Source organism: Blennius ocellaris, assembly GCF_963422515.1.
Source record: "Blennius ocellaris genome assembly, chromosome: 12".
NCBI classification, from domain to species: domain Eukaryota; kingdom Metazoa; phylum Chordata; class Actinopteri; order Blenniiformes; family Blenniidae; genus Blennius; species Blennius ocellaris.
The window spans coordinates 9,520,735-9,543,126 of NC_137661.1; the positions used below are offsets into that span (position 1 = coordinate 9,520,735).

At 39.3% G+C, this 22,392-nt stretch overlaps 1 protein-coding gene across 1 annotated transcript in view; it reads right to left on the minus strand.

The window, feature by feature from the left end:
• The window catches only part of raver2 (ribonucleoprotein, PTB-binding 2), a gene marked incomplete at both ends in the record, with an annotated part of 74,626 nt that overhangs the window by 6,241 nt on the left and 45,993 nt on the right, over window positions 1–22,392 (minus strand). The window contains 7 exons of the mRNA XM_080505709.1: window positions 61–83; window positions 1,718–1,825; window positions 3,502–3,613; window positions 4,234–4,332; window positions 4,422–4,504; window positions 7,480–7,600; window positions 12,627–12,818. Of these exons, the coding sequence (XP_080361835.1) occupies window positions 61–83; window positions 1,718–1,825; window positions 3,502–3,613; window positions 4,234–4,332; window positions 4,422–4,504; window positions 7,480–7,600; window positions 12,627–12,818 (738 nt within the window). The remainder of the gene's footprint in view (window positions 1–60; window positions 84–1,717; window positions 1,826–3,501; window positions 3,614–4,233; window positions 4,333–4,421; window positions 4,505–7,479; window positions 7,601–12,626; window positions 12,819–22,392) is intronic.

Genomic DNA, 22,392 nt, shown 5'->3' on the forward strand with positions numbered 1-22,392 from the left:
CAGAACCAGGGACTAGTACAAAGCACCTGAATTGTTTGTGGTTGTGCTGATGTGTCTGACTGGTGTTCCAGGCCTCTGATTGGCTAAAGGATAAACGTTATGGTTAAGACTTAAACTTCTTAATAAGTCTCTCTTTTCTTGCTTGTCTCACCATCTTTTAATACACTGAGTTTGTGGACTGAGTTTGTGGATGTTTTTGACTGGGTTGTAGTTAATCATCTTTTGTTGAATAAACATATTTTATTGAGTTGACCTCAGGTCACCTTTGTCCTTTCCTTTCATGCATAATGAAATGCATCCTGTATGGACCCACAGAGAAGCACCTCCTGATGTCCTCTCTCAGCTTTTTGTTCCACACACACGCAAAAAAACAACCTTTTGGATGTGGCTCGTCAAAACTAATGTCCAATTACATGTTTTCAGTGAGCTCACAACGCAACTTCTGAAAGATTCCCTCCTGGTGGAGGTTTGCGCATTCAGAAGATAACCTGGCCTTAGGGCAATCTAAATGCATCTATTCTTTACATTCATGCTCAATGTCCCCAAATGTCCTGTAAATTGGGTTAAATGGCTTTTATGCATCATTTTACTGTTCCAGCTTTGACTTATTAGAGCAAATCTAATGTTTAACGTCAGGTGAAATTTCTATGCTCACTTTAAACTTTAACATGCTGTATACTCCGGAATCAGTGAAAACACTGTGTGAACAACTCCAGTGCTTCAAAAGCAACAGTTCAGAAACCTCATCAAACACATTTCCTCAGCATCAGGGTTTAGTTGACTTTCTTGCACTGCTGAAAAGCTAAATATGCTGTGAGGGTTCTTCTGTCTATTAATTATACTTTTCTTTCGATTAAAAAGACTTCAGAGAGGACAGCCCTGGGACTGGCATGAGATCCCTGAAGAACCTCAGCACTGTGATTATCTCTGCAGACTGACTTATAATGGATGGTGACATTTGCATGGGAGTGCTGTATTTAATCCAGGCCTAGAACAGGAGATGTGGACGTGCATCAGGCAACAGAAATGCAGGTGGTTGGATAAACAGACCACAGCAAACACCACAGAGATGAAAACCTTGTATTGTAGTAGGTAATAGAAATGAGGCCAAAGTGCACTCAAAAGCATCCTTGTGGAACTGAGTTGGTTTATTGTCATACTCCCTTGTTAGTGTGATCTTACAAGAGATATTTCTGAATGAAGCTATAATAATAAGTTAATTATGCTAATCCACAAGAGACAGATGAATATCATGTTAAAAAAAAAGGTAACAGCACAGGATGTTAACAAAGAAAAAAATACATCTGACTAATGTTCTCTTTCTTTTCTACAAAGTTTCTAAAAAAAGAAAACGAAAACTTACTTCATGTCTACAATGTTCTAAGGTTTCTACATTTCTGATGAGGCTACAATTAATTTCTTTGCAGATAAGCCCCAACACTGTTTGATCCACTATCTAATACAAATTTAGAGAGATAACCAACTGGTGATGAAGAACAATATGAAGCAGAAGGTTTGTTGGAGTAACAACTGATTCGTAGGACATGTGTCGAGGTGGGTCAAGCACAGAGTTACCTGAATCCCAAGAAATAGTTCTCTCACTATTGCGAGGGGCTCACCATTGTCCCAGGAGGAGCTGGCTGCTGCCTGTCACAGGTGGAGGAGGACAAGGAAGCGGAGGAGGAAGCGGAGGAGACAGAAGGAGTTGTCGACAAACAATGGGTGGTGTTTTGATCTCGACCCTGGAGGTAAGGCATCATGCCTGGTGCCGATACCACTACTGTGGCATTGTGGGTAGATGCTGGTGCTGTCTCCTGTCCCAACTCTGTGAGGAGGTTAACGAGACACAACTCATTATAGCACGATACGACTCATCTCACAGACACACAACGACAAACAAAACACAAAACAAACTGTGGAGACGACACCAGTCCACACGGACTAACAATCACAACGCTGGCGGCAACAAATTAATATTAAACAAGCAAGTCCTTGGATTGCAAAGAGAAGCTGGATGACCTGCTGGAATCAACCACACACGCGCACACACAGAAACCATCAAAACTCCACCGAAATTAAACCAGAATATTCTGACTGTGACAAAACTGCAACATCTGGTAGCCTGATCTCCATCTCCTCAAATGGAAACATGGTATTGTGAAAGTTCTAAACATCTGCATCTGTTTTACAGCAGCCACCACAAACTCTCAACAGCTGCTGGAAAACCAAAAGGACAAATGAGAAGAAGAGAAACAACAAATCAGTGACGTTGGAAAGGTACAAGTAAGGCAGGAAACAGCAGCGTATAGTAACAGGAAATGAAAGCAAGGTGGGTAGAGATGCCAGAGAAACATGCGAGATGGCTTTTACTGATGGCCACCGGAGTGTTGGTCTCTTCCAGACAGAGATGAATCACTCAGACGGTCGGAAACTGAGAGCTCAGCCCGGCCGTCTCCGAAGAGCCGGTCGTAATATTTGAGAATGGATTTCCTGCTCGTGCATCATCATTTATCACGTTTATCTTCAGCTCTGCACTTAGCTTCACGCTCCCAGTACTTCACTCACTCCCGGGTTTAATATCACAAATATGTGCACACGTGCAAACAAAAAAATAAAAAAAAGCAAAAAGGAAAGTTTAAAAGAATTATCAACAACCATAATGCCGATGGTTAAAACATGCAAACACACACAGTTATAAATTCAATATTACTGTGACAAATGGCCTCAGAAGCACAATAAAATAATCGGCTCTAACAAGCCTTAAGCTAATGTTCCCAGCAGACGCACACAAACACACAGTGATTAAAACAACAACACACAGCAGTTGCACACACACAATCAAAGAGGTGTACAGAAGCACAATCTCATTGTATATGCACACACACAAGACCCTGATTTACATTTATATTTAAAAGAACAGTCTTTCTCAGCTGGACATTTAAATTGTAAATGCGCCACATGTTATGTACTGTGACGTACACTCCAGAGGCATCCGGTGATCTTTACAACTCAGAGACATGACATCATCATGAAGGACTTAAAAATCGCAATGAGAAAAAAGGCACCAGTGGTCACTTTGCACTCCGACCTGTCCTTAAATGTGCAGATGCTGCTCCAATAAGGCGTCACACTATTCCACATAACAAAGCGACTTAGAAAAAAACACTCACATGCAGTGAAACCCTGTTTCATTGGTATGAAGACGGCTTTTGCTTCTTTTAGGTCTGTTTGCAAGATACCTCTGCACGTGCATGTAAAGTGACGATGTGAAGTAGAATAGTATCAACAGTGCAATTTGTTTATCACAGAGAGATACAAATGAAAAGCACAGATAAGTGTAGTTATGGCAGCAACAATGAACAAAAAGCTTTCAAATACATTTTAAATGACTGATGACAGAGAGACAAGCAACAAGTTGTTAAATTGTTAACAAAAGAGTTGGTGTGAGAGGCTGCGATCTAAATTGCTTGGAATCTGTGACTCCTGCTTGACCCCGTTCACCTGTGGGGGAATCTCCCAGGAGACCTTTCCCCAGCGGCACGAGGCCTGGAGGCCGCAGAGACAAGGCTTTCTGCATCAGCAGCCTGGATGGGTCCCCGAGCAGACTGGACACCTGACAGAGAGGGAAGAATGACGTGGATTAACCAACAAGAAACGAAGAAAAACATACACATGAAGAAGAATTGATGAAACTGAGAGATTATAAAGAACTGAAGTGGAAAACGAAGCGTATAAGAGAAGACGGAGAGCACGACCATACGATGACCCACTGTCGCTTCCATTAGTACTATTTTATTACATTCTACTTTCTTTAGTGGTATGACCATATATATAATCAGTAGAAGTACTTAAGAATGAAAAAGGAAAGTAAATATAGGGGAGCCGTTTTTCGGTAGATGTGGATCTTTTCAAAAAAAAAGGAAAGGAAATCACCTACTCTAAACATGACTACCGGTGACTTTTAACATCCATTTCAGCAATTAAAGACAACACCGGAGACATTTTGAAAGAAAATATGCAAATGAACACATGTAGGGAAGTTTTCAACACCTCAAGGTCTGTCTTTTATCTGAAAAGAAAAGCAATTAAATTGCATAGTTTCAGGCAGGTTTAGTTTTATTATGTATTAAGAGATTTAAATACAAGGGCGCATGGGCGCGTGCACATGGTTTATGTTTAACACTCATCACTGCCCTCTGCGAATCATCGAGCACAACTGAACAGGTGTCTTACACTGCTGATGCGTTTGTCTTTGATGTGTAGAAGCTGCTGCTGCGCGAGCTGCATGTGCAATAGGTTCTGGAGGACTAGTCCATTACCAAGCATAGCACTCTGCAGGGGAGAGGTAAATGGATGTTATTGCAAGGCACGCACACACGCACGCACGCACGCACGCACACACACGTCGATGTAACTTTAACCTGGTGCGCTTTTCCCAGAGTGAGCAGAGCTGTAGTGAGAGGAGGTCGAAGGAACGGCAGGCTGGTGTGACGGCCGTACTTTCCTAAAAAAATAAAAAAATAAAAAAATAAAAACACAGCCAAACAACGAATCAAAACATCAATCAGTGCCTCCATTTGTGATTTTCTTTTCTTTTTTACATTGTGTATAAACTAATGCACTAATCAATCATTGCCTCAACAGGAAAACAGCGACAAACTCATGAGTCAGACAACTAATCCATCAGTCATTTACAGAACATTTTAAGCAATCATTATAGCCATCTGCTTCACAAAAGGCAGCAGTGAAACAATATTGGGATAATATATTGGCAAAAAGCAGACTCCATCACTCAAAACTTTCTGTTTTCAAGCTTAAATTTAGTTTGAAAAGACTGAAAAGAAGCTTAAAAAAAAAAAGAATAAAATCCTTCAACACAATAAAACCAAGTTGAAAACACTCACATTATCAAACTTCTAAAAATTAAAACATTTGTTACATTTTATTGCACTGACTGAGAAACTTCTACGCATTGACGCGTTGATGACATGTGGTAAATAGCTGAAAGGTAACAATATGCTGATGTGTGGCAAACCGCCACTTCATTACAACCGTCGAGAAATCTAACTTTATTCGAGCTCATCGTCATTCATTTCTATGAGACTCCTCATCGATGTCAGTCTATGCAATTCCATTGCTCACGACAAACGTGGAACATCTGCAATGTTTTGTTTCCTTAGATTTGTGCAAATTTAATTTGTCAACCTGTGAGCAGCGATGATGTTTGGTACGAGACGCCGTCTGTCAAAAAGACACAAGGTTGAACTGAAGACATGACGACATGGCGCTTTCATTGGGAGTGAGCAGGATGGACGAGAATAAAAACAAACTCATAAAGAAGACAAGTTAAGAACCACTGACCCGATGTATCAATAACACAGGTTATCAAAACCAATATCCTTATAATGTTACTTATCAATCCTCCTCCCTGTCAGACCCTCCTCTTTGTAACCAGAAGGTGCAGCTGTGAGGTTTAAGGAGGAACGAGTGAGACAGTTGTTGTTTTTTACCCCCTCCCCACACACACACACACACACACACACGCATGCAATCAAACTAGAATTTGAGCAAATTAAGCAAATCGATCTGTGTTTTGTAGAAGTCAAACACGGTGGATATTTTTTGTTTGTTTAAATAGATTGTAGACTTTTATTAATGCTTTTTTATACGACGAGTCAAAAATCTCATCCTCAAATAGCAACTCTACTTTATGATTTTAAAACAAAAAAGTAGCCAGATCACTGTATAGTTTTGAAACAACAAAAACATGAGGTTGACTCAAGCTTTTTGGTATTCTTCCTGATGGTGTAAATAATATAATAGTTTTCATACAAATATACTTGGGAGTCGTTGCCCAAAACTTCTACTATGAACACTGATAAAGTCCAGAAGAAAAATACAGGCAACATTTGGTTTGTTTTAACTATTTCAGTAGTTCAAGTGGTTTTAAATCAACACAACACATTTACTGATTAAAGTAATACTAACAAACGGCAGTTTTACCACAAAAACAAAACTCAAGTATCCATATTTTTTGGTAGTTTGCTTTCATTCTCCTTGTTTTTTTGAGGTTAAATCAGCAGAATCTGTGTCTGCCACCCGATAACTGCACACATACGCAACAACTCTTTGGGGGGTCGTCTGTGTGCACGTCGGTAACCAAAAGGTCTCGTCATAATAAATGTAAGCGTCATTGCTCATATTAGCTTCCTCCTCCAGAATAGGTGGAGAAAGTTTAACATTTAATCAAGGTCCTAATTTTAGACTTTAATTGTGTGCTCTTCTTTAAGAGAGCTTCGCTACCAACCCTCCCATCTTCTCTCCTTCCTGTTCTCATTTGTTCCGGTAATGTCACACCAATTCATTTTAATACCTGATTAGTCATTCATTAAATAATGAAGCTGTCCATGAGGTGATTGCAATATATAGACTTCTACTGTGGGTCTCTGATTGCCAGTAAGGTCCCATGGAAACACTATTCAGGGATACATTCAGGACACGGAGAGGCCCATATATACTTGTATTAAAGGATTATTGAGAATGGAATGGTCAACATGTGAGCAAATTCCAAAAATGCAGAGCAAAAAAAAAAAATCAGTTCGAAGCCACATTGAACTTGATACATGGCAGATCTGCAAATGCAGTATCAACAAAAAAAAACATTTAAAAAAAGCATTTAATATCAAAAGAAATGACAAAATAATAACTAAATACATATACATACATACCTCTCTTACTTTGTAAATCTGGACATCTCAAGTTTTCAGGCAGAATTTGAATATTTTCTGTCACTGACCACATTTATTTGACAATGAGTGAAAAACTAAGAGGCTTTTCATAATGATGATTAACTTTGCTATAATTTCATTGTTGAACACAGGCACATGTATCATACTGCCAATTAAATTATAAAATAAAATGTTGGATGAAAAAAAAAAATTGTATCATTACTAGAAAGTTTGAACAATTGTTATTTCAACATAATAATAGTCCAGAATCATTTTGTGAGTGTTTACAGTCTGATTTTCTTCTCTCCGATGGGTCTAACACATCTCCAGTTGTGACTTGCTATTTGGTGTTACGCAACTGTGCCGGCAGACGGTTGTCACACTTCATCTACACACTAACAGAACAGTCAAGACAAATTCACAACCAAGGGTTTGGGACCCCCTCAAGGCTTTGCCAGCTCTGAGATTGTCAAAATCAGATTTATACATGTCAAAGAAAAATAGACTGGCACACTTTGTAGAGTCAGAGTCTAAGCAAACCTGGGGAAATAAAAAAAAGTATTTTGGACTTATTTTAGAGGAAACTCCTTTTGTGTCTATCAGTGTTTAGCTTCGGGAACCAAAATGTTAAAAAGTGCATTACATATCTGATGACAGCCATGAAGAAAAACAAAATAGCATGTCAATTCTTGAGTTCAGTTGGAAAAACTTGAAAATGATTGAAAGTTGTGACTGAATTCGTGTCTCGTACCTCCTCTCTTCCCAGAGTGGTATGGTCTCATGAGGATCTGCAGGGCTGCAGGGTTGGTCATACTCGTCAACAGCTGAGCCAGGTTTGGTTCTGGGAGCAAACCTTTTCTATTACTCAGAATCTGGGGAAGAAAGCAAAGCATGCAAATTAGTGGAAGTAATACGGGCCAGTGTGTGTGTGTGTGTGTGTGTGTGAAACTATCAGCATAGGAGCGGTGGGCTGATGGGTAGAAAAACAAAACAGGACAAAGGACACAGAAAAAAAAATCTTTTTAATCACCTTTTCATGAATTCAGTCCATCTCATGAATTATCTGCTGAGCTACAAATTGGCACCACACTCATTATATTGACCCATTCTTCTCAATCTGCTGCAATCAGGTAATCTGACTGAGGTGTGGATAAAATGAACCGCTGTGAGTAATAAAGATAAAACACTCTTTCGGTGCTTGTTAGTCATCTAATGTTTGGGAACATAGATTGAATTTAATCTATAAAGCAGCAGATAAATCAAAAACACTTTAAATAACTTCAGCCCTGCCTTTTACTGCAGTAACTCCTCACTGGGCACGAGTAATATGGATATATGTCTAACATAAGTCGTTATTGATACAGAAGTTTGGTATCCGTCACAGCTTGTTGATCCGCACCCACGAATTATGAAATGTGTATTTCAAAAAAATGGGAATTTCTCCTTCTTCACCCTGCGTGAGTGAGAGTTCCTGGTTTTCGCTCATATTTGGTCAGAGATGGAGCTTATGTCATGAAGCGACTTCATATAAACTTATTAGTGTTTTTCACTTAAACAATTCAATGTACAGCTTTGACAGATTTAATTAACTCGCGCGCACACACAATTGGGAGCACCTCGGGTGGGTTCAGTGCAACTCTAACACATGGGCAGGTAAGAGGAGGGAATCAAACATCAACCATGTGACTGCAAGAGGACTCACTCTACCAACTCAGCCATAGACGACTGTGTTGTAAATTGCCATCATACAATTAGAATGAAAGGAAATGCTTTTACTTCACTGTTGTTGCTTTGTTTTGTATTCATTACATTTGTCAAAGCAGCAGCTTTCATTCATTCGTGCCAAACATCTCATGAAAATGCATCAGCGATTTTGTGACTCCCTCGCTGCCAGTAAAGCGTACATTCAATCTGACATGAGCTGAATTTCCTGGACTTAAAGAGATCTCTGCTGACTCTTTTAATCAAAAGACATACCGTAAAGCTCATTACAAAATAAGAATTCAATCACTCATTACAGAGGGGAAATCCAATTTAATAGACTCAAATTCAATTCAATTTGAATTAGCCTGTGCTGAATCAAATAGAGCTGCCCTTTGCTCAGGTAAGATCCTCCATCAGCCTTGACGGGCTGTATTAAGCGTCTGGCCCAAAGTCATGGCTATTTAAAACAACATTTGCGGGATGGTGATATTTCCTCCCCGTCTGCCCTGGAGCTACAACTTCAGCCCAAGTCAGCCTTGTTTCCTCCCTGTCACCTCCTGGAGATAGAGCTCTATTGACAGGGATGGAGTGGGTTTGACTGCAGGCTGCCAGCAGCAGAGACAGAGGAGAGCCTCACGCGCAGAAACAGTATGTGCACTTGTGTGTTACGGCAAAGAAAAAGGTTTTGTGTGCGCATGCATGTGTGCCGGTGTTGAACAAGGCCAGTCGTAGCTGACAGCATCTTTCAAGGGAAGAGAGGAGGTGGAGGTGGAGGAGGACGAGGAGGAAGGGGTGCACTTGTTTCTTTTCTTTCTGCCGAAGAAAATGTCAGGATGCATCAGCCTGTTTGGCTGCCGGCACAAAAAAAAAAAAAAAAAAAATCCAGCCACCCACCCACACGCTAACACGCACTTGCACACGCCAGGGAGGTAAGGAAGCCGCGAAGACGGGAAGGCGAGAAGCGTCGTGTAAGAAGAAGGATGGAGGCAGAAGAAGAGAGGAGGAGGGAGGAGGAGGCCATCTGGTCCTCAGCGTTCACACACAAGCTCGCTGACTGGAGAATTGAGAGACTCGCCTCAGAGGAGAAACGTAGCCGGGAAGGGGTCTCGATCTTTATCTCAAGGTCTGATGCTGCTTTTACCAGCTGCTCGTTTTCACGACAGTGATCCTGAAGTCGCCTCAGGATGCAGACGCCACAACCTCACCAGTCCACCAGGCTCAGGTGCTCTCGCTAAGTTGACCTTCCATCCCTCCCTCAACCTTTACTTTCTGAGGTTTTTTTCTCTCATTCTTCCTCATATCTTTCTCATCTTTCTCTGCTAATTCACGAGGAGACACATTTCCCTCAATATCCTGTTTACTCTCTCTATTGCAATTCAGGCATTGCAAAGGGTTAATGCTTTGCATTTTCAAACCAACCTTTCAAGGCTCCAACCTATTTACATGACAATTCATGCTACTCATCGGTGCAATGCCATCAGAGCAGGATAACATGCTTTTTCTTTTTCTTTTTTTACAACGTGTATCAGTGAAAATTCAAAATGAAGCACTTTTGATTATTTGAATTTGAAGTATTTGGCTTAGCAGCGCCACAGCTTCAAGCTATAATCTACAAACTCTGACTCAACTATAGTCCTTAGAGCTTAATAGCGTAATCTAAAATATTTAAAGCTGTAATGGCTTTCGGGGGCATTGTGGGTATCTCATTATCAACGAGGAACTTATTCACAGTGACCAGATCAGAGCAACATTGCTGAAGCCAGACACTCCATTAATACAGACTCTGTAAAAAGTGTAACTATTACCTCAGTGTGAACACTGTTGATGCAAAAGTTTGAATAATGTTGCATTGGCTTGCACTGTTAAAAAAGAAAAGTTAATTAGGCCTCGTCTGTTGAATGAAGCCAAAGCCTAAAGTCAGGTCAATATACATGTATGAAATGTTCAGATTTCATAAAACATGCAAGGTGATGGCAGGTCACGGCGACATGTGTACTGTAGCTGAGTGACATTTGAAAAATGAAAATCAACATATCCACCATTTTACTGGCTTCATAGATGCTTATTTATTCATTTTAATCTGAATTTTTTTTAACATCTTACCACTTTGATGAGACTGACTTGAGACTTGCAATTATAAAACTTTACTGTAAGGATTTTAACAATTGCTTGATATGTTAACGGGACGAAGCAAAGTTATGGCACAGCCAACGCGCATCAATGTCATGTTGAAATAAATTGTCGCTTGAACTTTATTTCATTTCCTTTTGGGCTGACGACGAGTTTGTAACTCACATTTCCGGACTTTGACAGCAGCAATAAAACAGCACTGCTGGAGGCCGGCGGTTTTATCCTGCGGTTGCTGTAAAGTGGGAAATGGGACATTCCATACTGATAGCCATCCCAGTTTCCAGCTGCATGGATGTAACATAAGTGACAGTCGCATAATAAGTGATGATAACCAATGAGATCGGCATCGTACATCTCAGATGTTTTGAATTTGTTTCCGTTATCAGAAAAAAACCCAGAAACTTCTACTTTACACACAGGCGGTCAAATTCATGGCATTTTTTTTGCAAATAGTTTATCATATTGAACATAAATAATATTTCCCACATATACATATAAATGCATCATGTAAATGTGTGAGAAAAGAGTGTGTTTTATTTCAGGCAGCGGGGGGTGGGGGTGGGGGGGTGGATCACTCTTGAGAACTATAATTGTCATGTCAGTGCCTCTCTGCTCCAACCACACTGTGTAGGAGGGTATATCACAGCTACAAAGGCGACTTCAGCTGGAGGGCGTTCGTATTAGACCTCAGTGAATCTCAATGCTGGATGCGCAATAATTACCTGACACTGACATGGCAGCGAGACATAGCTGTGAGCGTGTCTGCGAGTTTGAACAGGAAGTCCAATGTTTGGGTGATGCTGCACATGGGAAATGTTTTTTTTTGTTAAAATCACTGTATTTTCATAGTCCTTCAGTCATGTTTGACTCTGCTGCTCTTTGCAAGAAGACTGGCAGCATCAGGCAAAACCTGCAAAACAAACCTGAAATCTGCAGTGACATCGAGGGATTCACCGAGTACCAACACGATCAAAGTAACTGTAATGCAATACAAGTTTTTTGAGTTTTATGCTTTGGGGACGGTGGTATGTTGCCAGTTCTTTCCTTCATTCTACTATTCCACGTCTCTCTGCTGCTCATATCCCTGGTCAAGTATTGCAAACCTGATCATTCTATTATTGTAATTTTCACAACATTTATTCGATCAATCTGACAAGTTTATAATGCCAGGTTCTGGGTGTTTCCACCTTATTTCTTTTTATTTCCTTCAAATAACTACTGATTGTAGCTGAACTGCGAATACAGCAACGACGAGCATCTTCTTATGCATTAGGAATCAGCCACAGTGGTACAAAGAAGGTGTTTTTTAATTGGAAAAACAACCAACATTTTTTCAGGGGTGATAAGGATGGAAATAAGAGAGGTGCTAAATGATGTAAAGTGGGATTATATATACAGAAAACTACAGAACCTCTTTTGACGCGTTATTCAGCGTCGGTGTGTTTTAGCCTCGAGCTTCAGCAGGAAGTTAGTATTATTACTGTACTTCCAGATCAATGCTGCACTGAGTTTTGTGTAACTTTAATATTATAATATCCAGTGGTTATCTAACATTTGTTGTGATAAAGAATTGGGATTTTATAGCAAGAGTCAATACCAGTTTAATATTATTGTCATAAAAAAAAGCTCCCATAGCAGATGCATCCATTAAACTGGGGTTGCTATTTATCTCAATGATCTGTGTTAAAGAAAGCAAACTTAATTATAATAAAATTTGGGGTGTAGATAAAAGCTGTATAAAAAGATTAAACAAAAACAATGACAATGCAGAAATTGTTTGCTTCATCTGATGATCCAAACAACATTTTAGGGCCTAAAAAAAACCTTTTTTTTTCTGAAGCAGAGATCAAAAAAGTTATACATGAAATGATATTAACTGTTGATTGCTGCAATAATCTGCCCTCAGGTGTTAATGTTACTTTTGGTGGCTCACGAAATTATTAGGCTAAGCAATTGTCTCAGGCTTGCAATTGTGTTTGTCGGAGGTTTTTCTTCAGGGGAAGTGAAAGCTGTGAGTGTCCGTACTGTTCTGGGGCTCCTGTGCGTTTTGTACAATGTACTCACCATACCCTGGGCGGCAATGAGTGCAGCCAAGGTGCTTCTCCCTGAGGTGCCGGGGGTGCAGAGTGACAGACGGACCTCCTGTCCTCCCACCATAGTTCGGTCCATCTCCATCAGCACAGCCTCGGCCTCTTCTGAGCTCTCATATTCCACCACACCGAACCCTCGCACTGGACTGCCCTCATCCTGAGCAAGCTGCGAATGATAATAATAGTAATAAAAAAATTAAATACCAGCAGAGACACACAATTTCTTCATCACTTCATTCTTTCCTTCCTCCAAAAAGACTAATGTGCAGATTTGATTTTTCAGTCTTGGAAGAGATTCTACAAACGTGAGGGCAGAATTGACACATCTTGGAATAGAATAGAGTAGAACTTTATTTATATAGCACCTTTCACAGACATGAGTCACTCGGTGCTGTACAGCACAAGTGAATGTTTAGTAAGCAAAAAGCAAAAAAAAAGAAAAAAGGTCTCCAAAAGTAAACAGGACTGAGTAGTTGTTTGTTTTTTTTCATTCACGATTTAGTTCAAAACTCTGCTGTCTTTTCCTCGTGTATGTTTCTTTTCTCTACATGTCACATTTACGTCTTTAAGTTACCCTGCATAAAAGAGTTTCCAGTTCTTCTCGAAACACAGACGACAAGCTAGTTCTGATCAGGTCACAACTTTCATCCTCCTTCATCAAAAGCGAGACCCCGAAGTGTTTCCCCGAGGCTGCAGTTCAAGTAAGATATAAGGATGCAATGGTGTGTGGAGTTTTAAACAAAGTCACATGAATGAAGAAAGAGTCTATAAACATAAATCCTCTCTGGTTAAAATCATTGTGACTGAAGCCAACGGTGATTCATCTCTTGTCCTTCAACCTAATCCAGTTATGACTTTGGTTATTGTTAAGCGGGAACGATCTAAAAACACTTGAACTCCTTTCATTAAAATTATATACCACAATCTGATATATCTATGCACCCAATATAAACAATGAATTCAATTTCATTATTCTTTAAACAATAAAACCCTTTGAAAATTGGATTATTGTTGCCGGTATTTATTGGGTAATTTTAATACAAAGGAATCATTAAGAATGTGCTCATTAAATGTTGTTGATATTCTTCACCACTAAATGAGGTACTAACGGTCCACATATGTCTTGTATTGTTTTTCCTTTATCTTATCTTTTCAATAGCTGTTCGGCTTTAACAGGTATTGCATGCAAAGAGGATTGTGATTATAACAGATAACATCCTAGTTTAATGAAGGTGAAAAGGAAAAATATTAGTAAATACAATTCATCATCAAGCTGGCTCCGATAATGTGTGGAAAGATTATATGAACAGCGACATCAAAGTTGTGATTTGAGATGAAGTGAGTCAAAATAAAATGGTAAACCACTGAAAGATAGCGAGTCCATCAGGGCTAGAAAAATGAGAGAAAAAACAACAACAACACATTAGGTTTTATGGAAACCTGGTGCCTGAAATTACATCTTGCAGAGTTGATCATTCTTGTCAAAACTATCACCCACCGTCCCTTCATTTAGACTTCCACGTTTATCTGCAGAAGACCTGACCACCAGAGGCATTATCATTAATAACTGTTTTATTGGAGTAAATGAGCTTTCAGAGCTTTACCGTTCAGTGTGCAAGAAGATACATACTTCTAATCATTCAATATCAACGTCTTGCTAATTAACAGATTTTTATTTCTCTCATTTTAAGCCTCACAATGCCACTTTAATTCTGTTTTGTTTAGTGATAAATCATCATGCCAAGTAAATCAGTTGAAATTAGTTTTAACTTCTGTATTTTGCACCATGTGAGAATAGTAACATTTACACAGAAATTATATTTGTATTGTCATTAGTATGCTTTCCCAATGGGAGAAAAAAACTGTACTCCTTTCCAAAGCACACAATCGATGCAGCCCAGGTTACCATGGCGATGCATCATCAAGTCACTATTAGAGACTGCAAAACCAGCAACATGTTGGCTTATTGACGATCCCTTCTGGTAGATCAACAAATATATACAATGGGGTGTAACTTTGATCAACACGTTGTGCTTGGGTGTGTGTTTGCACTCTCACACTGGAAATGAAAATGAAAGTCACAAAATCGTTTCAATGTATGTGTGAGAACATCCGAGTCTGAATCTGACCATTACCTTATTCTGGTCTTCAGACTAACTGAAACCCAGTCAGGTAACTTAGTTACCCAGCATAGCCAAAGCCATAATCAGTACCATTCTATTAACATGTGCGAGAAAAGAAGCTTAACTGAAGTGGACACAAACTAATTCAAAGTACTAGATCTTACTGGGTACAAGCAAGTAGTTACAGTGGAAGATATAGGGAGAGTGTGTGGGAAATACAAAACATTGTAAACAAAAGTCATTAAATTGGATATATCTGCGTGTTTGTCCTCCCACATTTATGGACAGACTTGTGACTGCACACTGACCCATAAGGACTCATTTTATCTCAAGAAAATCATTCCAATCTTCCGGTTATCGTGGAGCAGATAGGCAAGTACAGTACTGCAGTACTTTAGTCAGAGTTTGGAATCAGGAAAGAAAGTCAGGAAAGAATACAAGTCTAGATAGTGTCAATGTAAGGTTTCCTGACAGCCATAACATGTGAGCATGAGTGTGTGTGTGTGTGCGTGCGAATGTGAGACAGAATTTAATGAGTGCTAGACTGACAGTAAAAATATGAACCATGTGCTGTAGACGAGGTTTCACATCATTTTGTCGGAAGGATGACAATGACTCAATGTGAAGGAAGCACGTCCTCGGCTCCAGCTGCACACACACACACACACACACACACACACACACACACACACACACACACACACACACACACACACACACACACACACACACACACACACACACACACACACAAACACACACACACACACACGCACACGCACACACACACACACCGAGGTTTTCTGTGTAACAGCAGCTAAAATAGAGACCACTTCAAACCACATGGTTATCTTCTCTTTAATGGCCACATCCAGTTAACGTTGTAATATTTCCCTCCAAAGCCAGTGGAAGAATACCATCGCATCTTTCTCGTCAGTGGTCAATAGATGGATCTCTCAAGGCCAGAGTGGACTACTCGCTATGAACACCACTTTCAAAAATGATTGACTTTAATCCTGAGAAGCTTCGTTCATTTCCAGGGTCTGAGGAGCAGCTAAATAATGCAGGGCGACTAATAGCTCCAAGCTAATGGATAATGTTGGAAAATGACAATAGGTACATGTGCTTAAAACACACTGGTCGACCTATTGTTGGTTGTGACTGAATTAAAATAGAAAGCTTAAAAAACACATACAACTCTTGTCAAAGATGTGTCAGCTGTTTGAGGAGACGTGCTTCCAATATGTTCATTTCATTTCATTCCTGCACAATCTGACAAAGGCAACAAGTCATAAAATGGTTCAATCTTCATTTGAAGACGTTCACACGTGAAAGTGCAGGTTCAATGTGCAGCCCACATAACTGTTACATAAAGCCTTCGTTGTACGTGATGACTAATGATACAATGATAATAACATTTCAGGGAAAGTCGCCTGTCAACTGCTTTTATTTTTAAAAAAAAGAAAAAGAAAAAGAGCAGACATGTTTTATAGAGATGTACTTGAGCCACATTTGTCAAGTAAAAATTGTCAGTCTTCAAGAATTTATTTTGTGTAAGCTTGATGTCAAGGTCATGTTTAGTTTTATCACCATTAGTTTATTATATAGTACATGTTGGTCTGTAGTTTACTTGTCGTATCTGTTTCAATACTACTGAAATGCAGCCATGATAGCATCAGCAGAATACCAAAACGTCGGTACAGTGCTAACTCTTCAACCCAACATATCAACATATTTCAACAACTTGCTGATCGCTGAACAACAACAAAAAAAAATCAAAGTTGGGATAAATTACAACTTGACTATTTTCAAGGAATTTCTGGGCTATTGGGGTTTTTATCCCTAAACATCTAGATTTACTGATAATAATTTGAATAGAGACCAGATTTCAATAATTCTTTCGGCAAAGACACCTCAGTGATGCCTCAGATGAGAAGACTTGAGAACTTTGGAGCCCTTCACCAGTTTACATCGACTATTATTGTTATCGAAAAGAATATTGCTTGATATTTAAAAAAAAACATGATTTGTAAAGTATTAGGTTATATTGGCATGAGTAGGATAGTAGAGTCATGAATTGGAATAAACAGCATACGTATTGATCTATCCTGTCACTTAAACCAGAGCAGTTGCTATAATGGTGAGAAGTACAATTGTTTGGGCACAATTTGGACCACTTTATCCTCTGAGTCATTGGGACCACGCATATTATTTGGCTACTCCTCACAATGCTTAAATAATCTCAAACTGATTTGTTGAAGGAATTGCATGATGGGTACTGGACCAAAATGTGTGATGAATGTTCTAAGTCTCTTTTTAAATCTGTGCTATGAGGAAGGAAATTAGTTCTGAAAGCAAAACAGGGAGAATTCTTTATCGAAAGGGAGATAAATGATTGTGTTCAGGACAAACTATTCCTCACCAAAGGCAAAAATAATACATGAATATGAGGCCCAGCAAGACTATTTTCTAGCTTTATTCACTAAACTATATTTGTTCCTTGTAGTGATTTTGCACACAAGGCCAAATATCCACAGAAATTAAAAATAAATTGCATTACTCATAAAAGCATGGAATTATTTCCAGCCAGGGACATTAATGTCGTCTCAACTCCACCTGACATTCTTCAATCCATTCATATTCTCAGTGAGACTCAAACACTTTGACCCATTCCCACCATAAATGACTCCTCCGTTACATTTCTCTCAGTGAATACGTAGTAAGCAAAGAATTTCTTCACTGGGGGGGCATAAAACAGAGACAAACACCAAAAACCATATCAGAAAGCTATGAGTGGATAGAACAAACTGGATAAGAGACTCTGCAGCATTTATGGTCGAAAAGAAATCAATACAGTGAGTAGGCTGAGGTACTGGAGGAGAAAACCAACAAGCAAGAGTTATACGCAATCGATTACATACGTCAGCTGCCAATGACGTGCGTGAATTTGTAGCTCTGCTTAAAGTACCATCAAAAGTAGCGACAGAATGATTAGCTCGCCAACACTTTTGAGTTTTTCCATGTCTATGAGCTAAGTCCTTAAGTGCATTTTGTCTCTGTCTTAAGCTGTCGTAAAGGACATCTTTGCAACATTTCTAATCTTGCTTTGGATTGTTGGATTTGAGAAAACAAGTAAGATATCTTGAACTCTGTTCAGTGTCATACAAACTGAGTTTTTTTTTTTTTTTTTACTAAAATAACTAAAATAAGTTTATCACGAAGCTAAACAGTGGAGCAGTGGTGAGCGCTCTCATGGGTTCAAATACTGGCTGAGCCTTTCTTTGGGGAGTTCGCATGTTCTTCCCTGTCGGTGCATGGGCTCCTTCCAGGTACTCCAGTTTCCTCCCAAAGTCCAACAACAGACGTGTTAGTTAATTGATAGCAGTAAATTACCAGAACCGACGACACGGAGGTTAAGAATCCCAGCAAAAGGCGTCGTTCATTCTGCCATTAGTGCCACCCAAAAATGAAACGAAAAGCAAATGAAAACACCGAGCCTCAGTTCTGTGGCATTTGATGAGAATATGAGTAAAGATTATCGTTGCATTGTTTCTCCAGCTCTTTATTTGCTTGGTGAGTGGCTGCTTGTGGAGGCGACACTGTGGGATGAGGTGAGACCGTCGTCTCGTACTTTTGACACAGTCAGTAGAGTCTATCAGGCTGTCGTTGGTCGCAGAGCTGACAACTGGTCTTTAAGCCAGAAACGAAAGTTCAGTCACCGTTTGGAAGGTGTTATTAATCTGAAAAATCTAAATAATAGTTGTTAAAAAAAAAAAATATGGCCCAATAATTGTGATTCAAAATCAGCTTGGATAAAGTCGCAAAAAGAAAACTGATACGTGTTAAAGAATTCAGGGTAAGTAAATGATCCCATGAATACACATACCATGTTCATATATGTGGCCTGATATAAGAGTTCCACCAAAATAAAAAATAATTGTTATTTTTGGTAACTTCTCAATCCAACTGATGGATAGACATCTTCAGTAATGTCACTAAGCTGACCACATCATTTTGAAATGACCCCACTGGAAATACTTCTGTTATGCTGTTAATCTACAGTTTGCTGTGCTTTTTCCATTGAACTGTTTTTATTCTTGTGTGTAAAAAAAACAAAGTAGGCATTCTAAGTGGTTTAGAAATGTTTTTTAATTTTGGATATCTCTAAGCTGAAAAGTTCTGCACTCAAAAGACTTGATCACCATGAAAAAAGAGATGAAACAAGTGAATGTACAAATTAACATATATATTGACAATTTTTCTTCTTTACGAAGTCGTGATTTGTTGTGTTATTGTGCATCTTTTAGCTTTCTTTCCCTATTTAATGCAGCATGTGGAAGTCCAACCACCAAAACCACCAAATACAGCAACAACAACACAAACATTAATATTTTCTTTTGAATATTTTTTGAAATTCAGGATAAAATAAACCTCATGTGTTAAATGTTAACAGCTTTCATAACAAAGTCCAGGAATTGAAAGAACAAAATATGCCTCAACTGTAACAATTAGCCTGCATGTTCATGTTATATCAAGCGAGCATTGATTAATTTTTTTTAGGAGGCACATCCATAACGAATCACTGGAAAACAAATGCACTTCTAGTCTCTCAGCCTGACGCCTCTGAGCATCATCGCTCCATCAAGTGGCCCTCCACTTCCTCTTCTCATTTGTCTGCCATTCCCTACGGTCTAAACGGAGGAAGGATGGATGGAGGGAGTAAGAGAGGGAAATGCATGCATGTGTGGAGGAGTCGGTCGATAGGCTATTATCATCAGCATATACTACACACACTGTATGGAAATGACCTGAAGCACTCTAATACTTTAGAGGAAAATGATGGATAGATGGATGGCTGGATGGATGAAGTGAATGGAAGGAATTACTGAGGAATGAATGAAAACAATATGAAAGAGGATCAAAGACAGAGAGGGAGGCTCATGGAGATCACGGGCTGGAAAGTACAAACACATAAAACTTGCTCAAACTTATTTGGAATCATATTCAATCATGACTTAGGTCTGCACAGAAATCATGTACATTTTAAATGGGCAGTGTTTTGGACTCTCTCTCTCTCTCTATGTATTACATTTTTCTTTGAGATTGTTTTTTTTGTTTGGTATGTTGATTGTGAGACACAAATTCAATTTGAAATGCAAGTCTGCCATCATATTTGATTGTCAAACTATGATTTTGAGAAGTAAAGTGGAATTAAACAAAAAAGTAGTGCTTTATTTGTCATCAACTAAATGATATATATTGTGAATCAACCAGTCCTCCACATTTCTTTTCATGCTTTGGCTAACAGGTCGTTCTGTTGGGTTAATTAACTAAGTCACTACTTAACCAAGTCAATAGAAAACTTGACAGCTTCTGAAATGAGAGTATTTCACACTCAGACAAACAATATTAACGCTTCAACTTTCACTGGCAAACATGATTGCTTTATATTATACTGTTGAAATGACAGCAATTCCTAACAATCAATGTCGTCAGCTCTGGACTGGACTGATTTGTTGCACAGAAACTGTTTGATGAGATAATTGCTGTTAACATGTCAACAGTGTAGCAAGTCATTTTATTGGCCTTTGACTTTTTACTCTCCAACGTGTGTCCATTTGGCTTTTATTTCACTTTCCACAGGGATGAATATCTGATTCAAAATGTCTGTCCATCCATTATCCGTCTGTGCGTCCATCTATCCATCCATCCATCCATCCATCCATCTATCCATCTTTCCATCCATCCAGCTAAAAACTAAGTAGATTGATGCTCCTTTACCTTCAACAGATAGTTGCTACAACACAAATACAAAATCCACAACCTGACTCAGTGAGCAGCAGGCTGTTTTACTGCATTGAGTTGTGATGGAATTACATTTTTTGGATGATAAAGACCTCTTGCCATCAAACCATTAAGAAGAAAATGAACGAAAAAAATAATATCATGGCAACCCGATCCGATGAAACACAAGGCTGCTCACTCACTTTTGTTGTGGAATTTGTATTTGTGCTGTGAATTGCTCATTCGCGTTCTGCAATGTGGCGAGTCCTCTGGATCACATTAGTGCTTAACTATGGCAAGAACATTAAGTGCTCAATGGGACGCTTAATGTTGATCTGCAACTCGTGAAAGCAGCAATTTCAGGCAAATGATTCGTGTCCACACAGTAGATCGGGCCTGTCTGGTCCTGAACTCTGAAGATGAGCTCTGCTCCTTTCTGGGGGTTTGTTACCTGGGACCCAGCCGGAGAAATGGATTCACATGCACCGATACCCAACGTAGGTTTTTGATATAATTTGGTAAGTTCCTGATATAATTCCAACATTTAGTTAAAAGAAACTCTTTTTCTTGGACTAAAATGATTAATTATTCTTGATTTTGACAACCGAATCAATTATCGCCACCGAATGAGTCAAGTCGCAGTGACGCAGCACTTAAGAAACTTGATTTTCAGTCTGTGCTGTCCAGCAGTTGAGGCTCAGGCTTATGACTGTATACCCGTCTTACCAAGTGAAATCATCGTGTCATTTGAATGAACACTTACGATGATAAAAGTTGAGCTAAAACGGACTCATGATAGTTTTTATAAAGACGGAAATAAATATTTATGTTTATGACATATGTAATTCAAGCCACGATACATACCTTGAAGCCCTTTGAAAGGGACTTGTGTGTGTGTGTGTGTGTGTGTGTGTGTGTGTGTGTGTGTGTGTGTGTGTGTGTGTGTGTGTGTGTGTGTGTGTGTGTGTGTGTGTGTGTGTGTGTGTGTGTGTGTGTGTGTGTGTGTGTGTGTGCAGAGATCCAAAGCTAGCAATCAGCGTGTCTGACAGCCTCTGACCCCAAGTCGTCGGGCCGAGTCAAGAGATGCTGACTGTGTCACTGCCAGGGCCAATAGTCAGGGGAGCATCACCCATTGCTTTGTGTGTGTGTGTGTGTGCGTGTGCGCCTGAGCTCAAATGGCCACATCAGTTGTCTGAACTGAGTGAAGAGGTCATGACAGAACTGTCATGGTTGTCTGTGAGTCTGTGAAAAAAGGTGCGTCTCCCTGTCATACTGACAACTGAAAGTGTAAAGATGTGTAAGAACGGAGCTGACTGACAGGCAGAAGGTTAAATGAAAGTGAAAGAGAATCAGGGTCAGTAAAAGCATAACAATTCTCAAAAAAATATATAAAAAGCAGCATGGACTATTAATTTAACTTTTTTTTTTAACATTGGGTGATTGCACATTTAAATAAAGTAAGTCAGCGATTTACATTACAAGAGACATTTTCAGATATTAAAATAGTGGTAAAAAAAAGTGGTATAAAAATATGCCCAGGAGAAAAAAATCTAAATCCTCTTCTCTCCTGCCAACTCTAATGTAATTATAAACAGCACAGGCTGGAGCTGATCCCAGGTGATTATTGACAAACACAGGGTCCACCCTGGACAGATCCTTACATTCACACCTACAAGTCCAGTTTGCGTCACTATTTAACCTCTCATAGATTTTTCTAGACTGTGGGAGAAAACTGAAGTACCCATAGAAACACAGGGAGCCTGAGACTCAAACTGAAGTCTACAGCCAAGTGCGTATTTGAAACTCTAAACTGAGACATGAATTTGAATAAAT